Source organism: Python bivittatus, unplaced genomic scaffold (genome assembly GCF_059951505.1).
Source record: "Python bivittatus isolate LINGU-HERP-01145 unplaced genomic scaffold, Pbiv_v1 ctg000350_np1212, whole genome shotgun sequence".
Classification (NCBI taxonomy): Eukaryota; Metazoa; Chordata; class Lepidosauria; order Squamata; family Pythonidae; genus Python; species Python bivittatus.
Window position 1 is genome coordinate 41,931,925 of NW_028277074.1, and position 13,389 is coordinate 41,945,313.

At 42.2% G+C, this 13,389-nt stretch overlaps 1 protein-coding gene across 1 annotated transcript in view; it reads right to left on the reverse strand.

The window, feature by feature from the left end:
• GABRG3 (gamma-aminobutyric acid type A receptor subunit gamma3) overlaps positions 1 to 10,939 on the reverse strand; it is a 380,486-nt gene extending 369,547 nt beyond the window's left edge. The window contains exons 1-2 of the mRNA XM_088145007.1: positions 10,887 to 10,939; positions 936 to 1,084 (exon numbers count right to left, since the gene is read on the reverse strand). Coding sequence (XP_088001133.1) covers positions 936 to 1,084; positions 10,887 to 10,939 — 202 coding nt within the window. The remainder of the gene's footprint in view (positions 1 to 935; positions 1,085 to 10,886) is intronic.
• Positions 10,940 to 13,389: the final 2,450 nt, after the last annotated feature.

Here is a 13,389-nt window from a genome sequence, read left to right on the forward strand (position 1 = left end):
ATGCTTAAATCATAATAACCCTGAATGTTTAAGCTGTCACAAGCCTGTTATTCTTTTTGCTGCTTTTGACTAATATAGCTACCTTCCTAGAATCACAGAATGAAAAGAAGCTATGCTTCAGCATACTTTGTCACACAGATATATTACTTCTAAAACCAAATGCCATTCTTAATTACCATGGTTAATAATTGCAGACAAATCTTCTGCAAATTTGTCTAATTCTTTTTAAAGAGGCTTTACATTAATGCCCATTTATACATCCATGATAATAATGATTGTGGGTTAATTGGACTTCAGTTTTTAACTGCTACCAGTCTGATTCAATTAATAAGCATTTTTAAAAACTATCTGTACCAACTGTCTCTTCACTGCTGTCCATTTTATACATCTCTACCAGTTATGGGCCACCTCTGTCCTTCCAAATATTATTGGACTTCAACAGCATCAGCTGTAGTACGAATGGTTAATGTCCAGGATGTTGGAAAATGGACTCCATCAGCTTCCAGAAAAGTACCAGATGCTCACTCCTGAGAGTTCTTCTTAGCATCTTCATCTTACATTTAGGAAAATATGCTAAATTCCCTGTTAATATTCATGATCTTTTTTTTCTAACATTTTTCAATCATAACAGCATACTTTTGGAGTATTCTGGAGGTGGAGTTGAAATGAAAATTTACAATATTCAGAATCTAAATATGGATGAATAAATAATTATATTATTATGTAATGAATAAATAAATTCATATTCAAATGCATATCACTTTATTGTGATACTCGAAGCTTGATCTTTATACTTTCATACTAGGTCTAATCAAACTGAAGCAAAACTTCACCAGTAAGTGTACATTTCAGGTCATGATGGTTGATCATTGTAGTGAAAATAACCATCTGCAATTAGATATGTAATTTATAGAAATTGGGAAAAAAGCACTTACTTCCAATATCTGGTCGTAGCTTTTTATCATATTCTCTCAGCAACTTGTTTAACAACAGTGTCACATCAGTGTCATGAGTTTTTGGAGACATTACCCATTTCTGGTTTGTTGTGAAATCTTCAAAGTCATCCTCTTCCACCTTTTTTGAACTGCAATTTAAAACAGTATAAATCACGTAAATTATATGCAACACAAGAATAAGAGCTGACCAAGCCAACCTTCCCATGAATGTGTTTTTCTTTTTAGGTAAAAAAAAAAAAGTTGCTTTGCCAAACCCATGCTTGTTCTGGTAGGTTAAAGGCTAAACAGAGCACTCTAATAAAAAATAATTGCACAGTTTTACATCAGCATTTGTCACCAGATCATGAATTTAGGAATAAATAAATAAATGCCATTTTAAAAAGGTATATGTGATGCTTTAATTTTTCCTAAGTTGCAGCAGCCAAGAACAAGAGAGCACCCTAGAAAACATGAAATACAGAATTAAGTCCTCTTTTATCTGGAAGTAGTATTAAACATTTAAATGTATAATTATACAATCCCATCATTTCACCCAATTTTAAATTATTTTACATCCTCCATGCAAAGAAGCCTTGGTCAAAAATTTTGGGGTAGAGCTCTTGCACCATGTGATTGAATACAATGTCCAACCTTCTTAGCTTAGCAAATTCAACTTTCTTCCAGTATCATGAGGTGTAAGCCTACAGTATATGTACTCAAGTTTGGTTGGCTTTTTTCAAAACATTTTTTACAATATGGATTTTCAACTTGCAGATGGATTATTAAGCACTGAAATATTGGATTGCCACCTGAAATTTTAAAGAATTTAAAATGTTAAATTCAATTCTACCACTTCAGCACCACCTTCAGAAGACAGGGAGTGGCATGTTAGACCCTACATAAAGTACATTTTGATACAAAACCATTCCATTACACAGCTGGGAAGGGATCATATGCTTTGATGTAGATGTTCTCAAATTCACTTGTTATTTTTAGTTCAAGTAATCTGGTAGTTGAATATGGGGTAAAATTTTCACTTTGCTTAAGATCCTAGATGGGAAGCATGTAGATCTTATCCTGTGGTTGGACTAGAACTTCCATGATTTCTCACTATTACACTATAGTCAAGCTCAGCAGCATTTTAGAGCAGTGTTTCTCAACCTTTGGAACTTTAAGATGTGTGGACTTTAACTTCCAGAATCCCCCAGCCAGCCATGCTGGCTGGCAAATTCTGGGAGTTGAAGTCCACACATCTTAAAGTTCCCAAGGTTGAGAAACACTTATTTAGAGTATCGCATGCCACCCATCCCTGATCTGGAAAACTACTATCAGTCAGAACAGAGAATATTGGGCTAGAAAGGCTGGTTTGGAATAAGGTAGCTTCCCATGCTCTTTTGAAAGCATGAGTAATCTGATTTGTATTTCAGGTATAGAAGATGTGTTATATTTAAAAAGAGAAATAAGCGAAAACATTTCCAGATTTACTATTCATGGGCAGCATGAACAGTTTCTGGGTTCATTTAGGCACACCACCATAAAATCCTGGTCTTCTTAATTTCTTTTTGCTTACCTCTCAGCAAGCTCCCTTTTTTCTCATATTTTGTCACCTTTCTCATTATGTTTAAGAGTTTGCTGGAGCATAATTTAATTTATGTATTGCCCCAGCAAGCAACTGAACGTGAGTACTCCTAAGTTAAATTACTATTTAGTACATCTTGGATATTTGAACTTAAAAAAATAATAATAATAAGTGGAAGGAAGCTGTGCTTTGTTTCTCATGGCACTTACTGGTTCACTCCTAATTCTTCTTATACTTGTTTCATCTCAAATGCTGACACCCATGATTTGTCAAGATACATTAACTGAATTATTTTCTTGCTGGGATGAGTTATTAGAGGATACAAGGTAAATTCAATCTGTATTCAGATGCAGCCATTCAAATTCTGCTTAAATAAGCCGGCTTGGGTGCTAGGCAATTCTAGGCAAAGCAGCACCCTGAGCCAATGTTGGCCCTGAGAATTCATACTTGCATTCAAAGGTGCCAGCAGTATCAAACTTTAAAGCACTCAGAATAACTCAGGGGAAGGGGCACAGCAGCATCTACAATATCTTTTTGAATGATGAAAGCTAAATTATGGCATCCTGTCACACTCTCTGATCTTTTTGGGTGTGCAGGAACCATCAATCTGATGCTCCTTGTCCCCACTGCAGATGCCAACGGGGGTGGCTCCTAATAGAACAAATACAGTTGAAAATATTTGGAAGTAAAGCATGCTATTTAAAGGGGAAAAAAACTCCAAGTTGTGAATTCCAAATTTTCTTAAGTACCAAATCCCTGAAGTTTAAGCACCAGTCTGGTTTTCTTGTGACAGATTTCTCTGCAAGGAATCTACAGTGAATCCACAACCAAGTCTTTATTCTATGCTGTAGAAACCACAACTCTGAAAGTTTCTGGAATTTGGGTCAACTGAAGCAATGGTTTTGATTCAGAAAGAGGAAACAATGTATTTGGAACTTACTTAACAACCAGCTAACCAACACTTTCTGTTACACCAAAAGTCCCTTCCTGTGGGGGAGTTGGGCGGTGATATAAATTTGATTTATAAATAAATAAATGAATAAATAAATAAATAAAAATTTCACTGAGGTCCAAAACTGGGGGGGGGGGAATCCCATGTAAAATTAACCTTTTTTTTTTTTAATCTTTTAAGAAACCCAGCAAGAGAGAGCAAGAGCAACCAAGGAAAGAAAAGATGTTAACAAAAATCCCTTGTCTTTAAGAGTGTATGCTGGTGAGCCTTAAATTGTGCAATTGCTGCATATCATTCATGCACGTTCTCAGCGAGTCCAGACATCATATAGGCAATGGTGATTCATTCCCTAATCATCTCACGACTGGAGTACCATAGCATGCGAGCTTCCTTGAAGATGGCTCAGATGCTACAAGTGGTACAGAATGTGGCAGCCAGATTATTAATCGGGGCGTCCTGTTTCTGCAGAATTATACCCACTCTGAAGTCAGGGCATTGGCTAACAGTGTGATTGGAGACCACCATCTGAGTGTAATGTTATTTTATGGGGCTGATCATTAGATTGTTGTTTTTCCCCCTTGTACGCTGGCCAGGCTCTTTTTGATTGCTGCTGTCTATAAATATTGTAAACATCTAACTAACCAACCGATAAAAACGAAATAGCTACTGTATGCATGCAGTATCCTTTATAAGATAATGCTTAGGAGACGTCATAATGCCACCAAAACAAAAGATACCCTGCTGCTGTTTTGTCTTTTCTTATTTAATGGGTTGTCTGTGATAAGGAAAAGAAAAAAAGAAAAGCAAGAACACCAAGCGCTATAACGGGGGGCTATGAAAAGAAGGCTACAATGTCTGGTTTCTCTCCCTGTAAAATTCTGTGAAGGAGGCAGGATAATTGCAGAGTAATACCCTCCTCGGAAACAGCCTAAGTAATTAAAAATAAATGCACATTCTTCACCCTTTTTGCCCTTACTTTTCCGTTCTTATCCTCTCAGGGTCAGATGCTTGACATGTTCCCTAGCCTCTTTCTGCACCCTGAATACTAAGTCTTTAAAATCACCACAATGCACAGAAATTGGTAGTTAAAACGACTGCTGAAAATCATGCATAGAGGGGGGAAATAAGCATAACAGTATATCTGCATTCATGACCAATATTTCAGGTTTTCTTTAATGGCTATGGATTGTTGCTAGATTACATGTGGGTAGGTGAGACACGAGAATGAATTAACTCAGCTTTCATCTTCATCGTTTTAAGAGGAAAGAAAAAAGATTTCAGTTTGTACCTTGTGCTGTAATCAAGATACCCTCTGATTGCATTGAGACTACTTTCAGTTTTACAACTTCTGTGACTCTTCCCCCCTCCCCACATTAACTGTCCTGTCTGGGGCTGATGGGAATTGGAATCCAACAGTATTTGGTAGACCACAGGCTCTCCACCCAGACTTGAAAAGGGTATTTGCCTAGTAGGAAAATTAAGAGTTGTTGTTAGGTTTGAAAGGCCAAAACATATGCAGACTGTACTGTTTTGCCTTTCTCAGAGCACTGTTGTGGTCTACAGGTTTCCCTTACTTTGTGTGAATTCACTGTCACACGATGTATCATTTTTGTCTAAGAATTTGCTTTCTGAGGGGAAAAAAATGCTATTATGCAAATTGTGGAAGCATGGTCAACTTGCGCCAAAGGTCTGGAAATATGCCAAGACTTTTTCCCACCAAAGCCACTTGAACATTTTCCCAACAAAACCCTTTTCTGCCCTCACTCACACATTTACCATAATGTTGTGCAGTGGTTCTACTTGTGCATCCCTGTCTCTCATTTACTCTTGAACCCTCAGCATCTTGACCAACTGCCTTACCCCAAAGGTGAAGGGCCCTCAGCCCAAGGATGAGCTTTTAACCTGGACAAATCTACTGTGCACAACATAACAAAGAATGCGAATAAAATGCGTAGTGCCGTTCTACCTCATTGTCTGCCATGAAACCGTATGCAATAGAACAAGTGGAGAAATACTTTAACCGTCCATAGAGCATGAGAGAAGAAAGAAAACATGTTTGAACAATGTAGTGCAAGGCTTTAAAAATTATGAGTACATTTGTCAATGCGTTTGGGTTTAAAAATTTGATACCAGACTCTTCCACCCTCTTTTTTCCATGGGTTCAGGGTCTCGTTTTATGCAAGATTTTCAGGGAATGTAACCCTAGCATAAAGCAAGGGAAGTCTGTATTTATTTCAAGAAATGGAAATAAGCATGTGATCCACTGAGCTCTCTACCCAACTTACAGACTTTAGCCACAACTAAGCCATGTTTCTGGCAAGGTGCTGCTGACTCAAAAGGCTGCTCATTAACCACCACCACCCCAGTTAACAATCAATTCCTCACCAGGATCCCAAAGTCATCAGGTAAGAGAATCGGGCTTCTATGGCCTGGTAGCTGATTAAAGAACAGAAACCAAGCTACCAGTTGGATGGTGTGAAGAATCTAATCCTCTGTATTATGAGGGAACCCATTATTATTTCATTTGGAATAAAATCAGAAGGAAGGGGGAAAAAAACAGAGATACTGTACAAAGGATGTCTAAGGTACTTCACATATTGTACCAAGTCCTAATGTATTTTATTTAGTGTTGGGCTGAGCAGGTTGGCCGAATCAAGTCTATATTGCGGCAAACCGTTATTTATGTCTTAGCCTGTAAGCTGACTTAGCCAGTCAACCCAAGCTTAGTCCACCTTAGCAGGATATCTGAACCAGACCTAAAGGACTTATCTTGACCAACACAATACGATTTGATTCAGTGCAAAGTGCTGTAGCTTTTGGGAAGAAACCCCTGTGGTGATAATCAGAAAGGGCTGTCACAGGAAAGAGATCACAGGGATAGCGAGCTGCAAATCTCAGTTCAGTGTGCAGTGGGGATACAAAAGAAACATTTGGCTGCAAAATTATTGGGAAAGGAGTTGGAAATAAAAAGGTTAGTCACTTCCTCCGTTTATACAGATATGTTTGGCTGCATTTGGATTATCATGTAAAGCTCTAATCATTCCATTGCATGAGACAGAGCCAGAAAAGGTGTAGAGAAGGGCAGACAGAGCAGCCGATCGAATATCTCGGAAGAAGTTTTTAAAAATGATTAGGGCTTTTCAGTCAAGGAGGGGATGACATCTCCCTCTTGGACTTTTCCTTGGTAATGTCTTGTACAGTTTTATGTACAGTTTTTATGTTTTTTCCAATTTTATGTGTATTTATTATTTTAATGGACTGTGTGAGCTACCCAGAGTCCCCCATTAGGGGGAGATGGGCGGAGATAAATCTAATAAATAAAATCATAAATAAATAAATAAACAAACAAACAAACAAACATAAGCAGAACATGTGGGAAGTAGATACAGAGGAAGATGTGTCATTATTCTAGGATCATTCATTAAAACCCACAGTGTAGATGCCATTGCCAGAGAATGTGTGCTCACTGCCTTAGGTGACTTGGGTGTTAGGTCATATCATAAAGCTGATCACGCTCTTGGCCATACTCGCAAAAGGAATGGGTAATTCTGATGATTTCATTTTCACAGAATTTATCATCTTCTGTTCAGTCCTGCAGTTACAGATGTGACCGAAAAAGTTTGAATGACTAGGTATACACATTTCCATATGTATTTTTAATGTACATATTTCATGCATACTTTTCTTAGAATACATAATTTTTGCCAGCAGTTTCCCAATAGGAATAAACAACTTTGTCCATATTTTTCTCTAACATTTGCATTTTCCTCATCCCTTTCCCTAATACAACCATTTTTGCATGCTGTTTCTCCTAATGTACTTAATTTGGAGTGTTGTTGTTATAAATCATACTGTAATTTTAGAAGATTGCAGATTTCTTAGTGTATTTGCATTCAAAATTCCCCACATACATAGCAGGTGATTTCATTTCAAAAGTCAGATGGATCAAATTTCACACCCACCCCTACATTGTAATGAAAACTCAGTGTGCAAAATCTGAATTTCCAATTGATAGGAAGACAAAAAACAATAAAATAAAACAAAACAAAACAAGGAATCTTTATTATATAACATGAGCAAAACAGGGTATTTGGTAGACAAAAATGGAATGTGTCTGGTCCATCAGAGCCCTTATATAAGGAGGCTGGGAACATTTAAACTTCAGGTATTAATTCCCTGGAGTTGGATTTAGTTCATGTATGTATTTATCATATAAATATGACTCCTGCCAGACCTATTAAGAGCCAGGAAAGTGGGAACAGGAGAGAAAATGGATTCTTGAATGCACCAGCAAGGTGAAGCATCCAGGAAACATCGCAGGCTCCTTCCTAGCTGCAAGATACAGGAGGAACCAGTTTTTAAGCCAGCATTGATAGTCCAGAATTTGAGCATAGCCACATCTTAGCCATGGAAACTCCTACACAAAGCACAGTGTCACTCCTTCTCCCCAAGACCTTGTTATGCACACGGAGCTAGAGGTTACGCAAGAGCAGACTATTTGTGCAGCTTCACCAAGCAGCCCACACAATCTGCAGTATGAGGTCTTCTGGTGAACTTCTCCATTATGTCTTCACTTTGTGCTTTACTGTGTTTTGTTTTATTAGGGAAATGGCTTGCAAAAAATCAATTAAGAAATGCACCTTGAACCAGATTATTTCCCTCTTAGGAATGCACAACTCTTCCACCAATTTGCATAGAAAATAGCAAAATCCAGAAATGTGCTAAATGGCCATGCATCCTTTTTGGAGTAGTTACAGTTGCTTTCTGTGAAGCTCAGTGAATTTAGGTACATGAAACATACATCAAAGCTAAAGAGGAGAAAAACAGTTAAAAGAAAGAATGGCCCTGGCCACATCTATGTAAAATGCTGCTGTTTCTCTTGCCTCAATCTGTGATTGTCACCTTGGTCCACCTCAATACTTGCCACAGAATGGTCAGAGCTTATGGGTGGAAAATCTGCTGTAATGGTTTCCAGGGGAATAACTGTGATCATCTTTTGCAGCAACCATCTTCTTGCCCCCTTTCTTCCAGGAACTAGCTCTGATGACCACTTCTGTGATCAACTAGTTTTGAGTATTTCCTGATTTTGGAATCTCCCACATGGTGGATGCACCTCATTTGATGTTCATCTGGAGTCTCAAATATATGCCTATAAAATAAACATGGCAGACAGCACAAGCCTAATATTTTGCTTCAGTGTGCACTCAGGCATCTTCCTGCCCCCTTGCACCTTACACACACACACACAGGTAAACTATTATGGATAGTGGGAAGAAGTGGTGTTGCCTTTGTCCCCAAGAAAAATGCCCTTCATCATTCTTATCTCCCACTCCCATCAGTTTCCCACTGATGATGACATTGGAGCAGTAGGAGAAATTAAGGACTAAGCTATGGGTTGTTCATTAAAAACAAAACCTTTAACATATTAGCATGGGCTTAGAATTTACCAGAGAAATAATGTTGGGGGTCAGGGATGTTTCTCTCTTTCATCCTTGTCATCCTAACTCCACCTCCTATCCAAGTTATCATTCATACCAGAGCAGGGGAAGGGGAAGGGGCAGTGACAGGAAAACATAGCTATTCCTAATAATAACTTTGGAGTGAAGAAAAAAGCCCATGCTTTATTCTTACACTTTTCAAAAATATGTCATTGAAGGAATAATGCCTCTTATAAGACGAAGCCTGCCATCTGCCTTTCAAAAGAAAGAAAAGAAAAGCTATGTTGAAATAATTGCTATGTGTTGTACATTAATCAGAAAGACCTTTTCAGTTGATTAAGGCATGGCTTTAAAATTGAATGCAAGAAGAACCTACTTGGACCTCTCTGGTCCAGGGATCTATTCCACAGTGGCCAGACAGATGCCTCTGTAAAGTCTCCAAGCAAGACACAAGTGCAAACCAACCACCTCCTAACTAGCATTCCCCAGCAGCTGAATGAAAGAGAACACCTGGCGCTCAGCACAAGCAGCCACTTGTAACCCTACCTTCCCGGAACATTTCAAGTCTTCCTTTAAAGCCATACAACTGATTCAGTGTGTTGGGGTTGCACACATATGTGTGTGTGTGTTTCATGAGTTGCAAATTAGAAGGGAAAGAGATGTGGTATGATCTTAGGAGGACTTAGAAGTCTGTGGATGCCCCCCCCCAAAGAAACAGTTCATTGCTCAAGTTACCAAGAGAGGCAAATAAATACAGTCAAATCATTGATCACTATTCCGTCCACGAGTTGCCATTTAATGGAGAGTTGCTCCTAGAATGGAAAAGGGGGTGGGGGAGGGATTGAGTGAAAACTGGGGAATGGAATTCCAAGAAAACCGAGCAACACCAAAGTCACAAACAGAACTGAATTGCTAGGGGTGGCTTTCATGATTGACATGGTGATTGTAGATGTTTGGTATGGTGGCATTATGTTGTAAATTCTGAAAGGAAGCTATCTGGTTGGATGATCTCCTCTTACAAAATACTATTCAAGGCAATCGCTTTGATCCATCTAAGGAGATGAGCCTCTGGAGACATTCCAAAATCAGTTGTGGAGACATCAACATGGTTAATAAAGCTAATTGCTTTCATCGTGTTCCCACCTTTCCTGGCTTCTTGGGGATGATTTCTTTCATTTAATTTAGGGATACTGTTCCTTTATTTGCAGGTCTACTGAGAGTAACCGCCATCCTTGCTTCTCTTACTAGCCTTTCCCAAATCCTGACCGGTCAAATACAGAAGGACACTTGATTCGAATTAACATCATCCCCGGATCCAACTACAGGAAGGCGACCAGTGAACCTGTGGTCAACACTGGAGTCCTATCAATGCGAGTGGGTCCGGCAATCCTCCCCCGAATGCTCATTTCCAACCACACGGACAACCACAGGGGCTTCAAAGAGGTGGGAGGGATGGAGGGAATGAGAGCTCACTTTAGGTTCTTTAGCAAATGAAATCAAGAGAAAAACTTTCCGCAGAAGAGGGAGAGGAATTCAAGCAGTGGGTGAGGAGCCAAGGGCCCAAAGTGAACGCGGCTCCAGAGCCGATCAGAATCAAGGCCGATTTTTTTGTTGTTGTTTTGAGTCCCCTCCCCAAACCTGGGGAAAGCGGGCAGCGAAGAGCAGGGGGCGCAGCTGTACTCAGTTACAATGTGACTGTACGGTTACTGGTGGCAAGATCTAAGTCAATTTCACTGCGCTTCTACTCAGGGTCTAATCAATTTCACTGCGCGATGCACCTGTTCCATTTCCCTGCGCTTTCACCGAAGTACCAAGTTATTTGCGTTGTCCTGTAAAGCATCAAGTCAAATGGAGAGGGGGGCGGGGGTGGGATAGACGAATCTGTTGCCTGCAAGATTTGTTTGATTTGGGTTTTTTTTTTTTTTTTACACCAAGAAAGACAGAGGAGATATGCAGGTGACAAATGCCCCAGTGGCACTTACCAGGCTTGGAATACGGACAGGAGGAAGAAGACCACCAGAAGCTTAGCGGACATGATCCGAGCAGCCGAGAGAAGCCGGAGGAAAGTGCAGCAACCCTGCAGGAAACGTTGCTGGAGGTTCAGAGACGGCCGGGTGGAGGACAGAACAGATTTGTATACCTCGCCTTTCTTTTCCCCCTCTTGTTCTGTGCAAGAAAAATCCCGCTTTTTTAGTCCGCGTCTCCAAAGCGGGTAGCGCCCCTCCAAGCCAAGATGCTCCGACCCAGGCGGGCGCCAGGATCTTCCGCAGGCTCTGACAGGTGGTCCGAGGCGCTCCAGCCCGTCCTTCTCCCTCCCCGCGCGCTCCCCCCGCGGCAGTCACTTGCCTGAGGGAATCACGCCGCCCTTCGTGGCCCTGGGAGTTGCCTTAGCCGGGTCCCTCGGCGGGTGGGCTCGTCCCAGGAGGAGGAGGAGGAGGAGGCGGCACCTGCAGAAAACACATCAGGCGGCGCGGGGCAGAGCGGGAGAAGTCCCGAAGCCCGGAGCGGGGCGCCTCCTCTGGACCTCGCCGGCCCGCAGGCCGGGCGCCGGGGCTGCCAGGGACGCGGGCTGCGCGGGGTCGCGCACCATCGGAGAGGCGCCCGCGGGATCCCCAGCCGGCCGGCCGGCCAACAGGTACGCGGGCGGTTGGCTTGCGGATCCGGCCCGCCTGAGGAAAAGGAGCGGGAGGGATGGAAGTTGGAGCAGGGAGCAGGGCGCGGGAGCCCCGGCTCGCCTTCCCTCGGCGGCGGGCAGCGGCCCCTCCCGGCGTCAGCGCCGCCTGCGCTCCGCGGCGAGGCTGCTGGGCTCGGCGGACTCCGCGACGACGGTTCTGGAGGAGGCAGCCAGCCCCTGCCTCATCAACATCGCCTCGGCTGTCCTTGCCTACGCGGGGAGGTCCCTGCCAAGCGCAGGAGTGGCGAGGCAACCGGCGATCGGCAGGCGGGCGGCCAGGGGCCAGGGAGGGGGCGGCGACTCTCCGTTCGGGTGGGCGCAACGGGAGAGATCCGGGGCGGGTGCCGTTGCCACCCGCCCACGGCTCGAGCAAGACAGGCTTGAGGAGTTTATTCATATTCAGGGCTGCTTCTGACCGTCTAGCGGTTAGGCAACCGCTGAGAGAAGCCTTTGGGGTTTCTAGTCCCTAGGAATGTGGGATTTCTAAAGGGAACGGGGTTCCTTTCTTGTTTTCCCTCTTTCCTAAATATTGAGCAACTGGCTGATCCTACGTGTTTGCAACAACTGAGACTCATCCCTCCGAAGGAAGGAAGGAAGGAAGGAAGGAAGGAAGGAAGGAAGGAAGGAAGGAAGGAAGGAAGGAAGGAAGGACTGCAAGAACTTAAAGCAATTCGCAAGGCAGTTGGTGATCGCACAGGTATTTGCCAGAACCAGCCAGGACAGCTGGGGTAACCTTGGAATGGACAGACCAGTTGTTTCCTTACTTAAAGAGACTAGCAACCAGATTCATAAAAGTTCCTTTCGGAATGCTCCAACCCGTTTTCCCTGCTCTATTCTCAGGGTAAGTGGTAACTCCCCAAAGTTAAACCCCTGACAGAAAGTGACTCTGTCAGGGTCTCAGCTTACTTGTCCCAAATGTTTTCCAAAGATTTGAGGCTCATAAGTTGGCCCTTCTGCATGCACAAGAAAGTGTAGGTTTTGATGTGGTCTGGCACAAACTGTTCTGCTTCCTACTGAAGGTGAGGAGATGCCAGAGATCTGCCAAGCAAAACATTCTGCAAAGAGAAATCCACTCCTCCAAGGATTAACATTCGGTATAGCCTGAAGGGCACAATCCCACCAATACTTGCAACCTGAACTTGCACAGTCCTACCATCTTTTTTGGGGCTCAGCATAAGTCTGAGTCAGGAGGGGGGGAAGCAAACAAATAAACAACATCCTTACAGCAATGAGAAGTAAAGAGTCTGTTTCAATATTTTTAGTGGCCTTGCTTGCAGGTGTTCTAAGCTGCTCCAAACCACTGATTCTCACTTGCTGGGAACAGAGAAGCTGGCAGTTAGCAGACTTAAAAAGAAGAGCTGGTTGTTGCTTCATTTTCCTACAGTGCATTGGTACAAGTAGCTTTTGCAGAGGGCAGAAATTAATGCAAACCTCTGCCCTTTACTCCAGCTGCACAGAAGTTAAGTTACATTGCTGCATTTGGCTGAGAGGAAGCTGATTTGATTCTGAATTTGAGGCAAGCCCATTCCCCAAAAGCAAGATTATGCAATGAAAAAAGTGATTTATCCATTACATTCTCAGAGAACCTAAGACATCGCTCCTATTTTTTTCAAAAATAAATGATCTGGGAGAAAACCAAGGCTTTCTTGTAGGTCAATACTGGTAAGCAGAAAGACTGATTCCCAATGGAGACTAAATGATTGGGTAACATATTGTGAAGGTGACTTTGACAATGCCTTGCAACAGTGTCATTGTGCACATACCCCTACATACATACACATGGTGTGGGTGTGTTACTACTGAGACTGAGT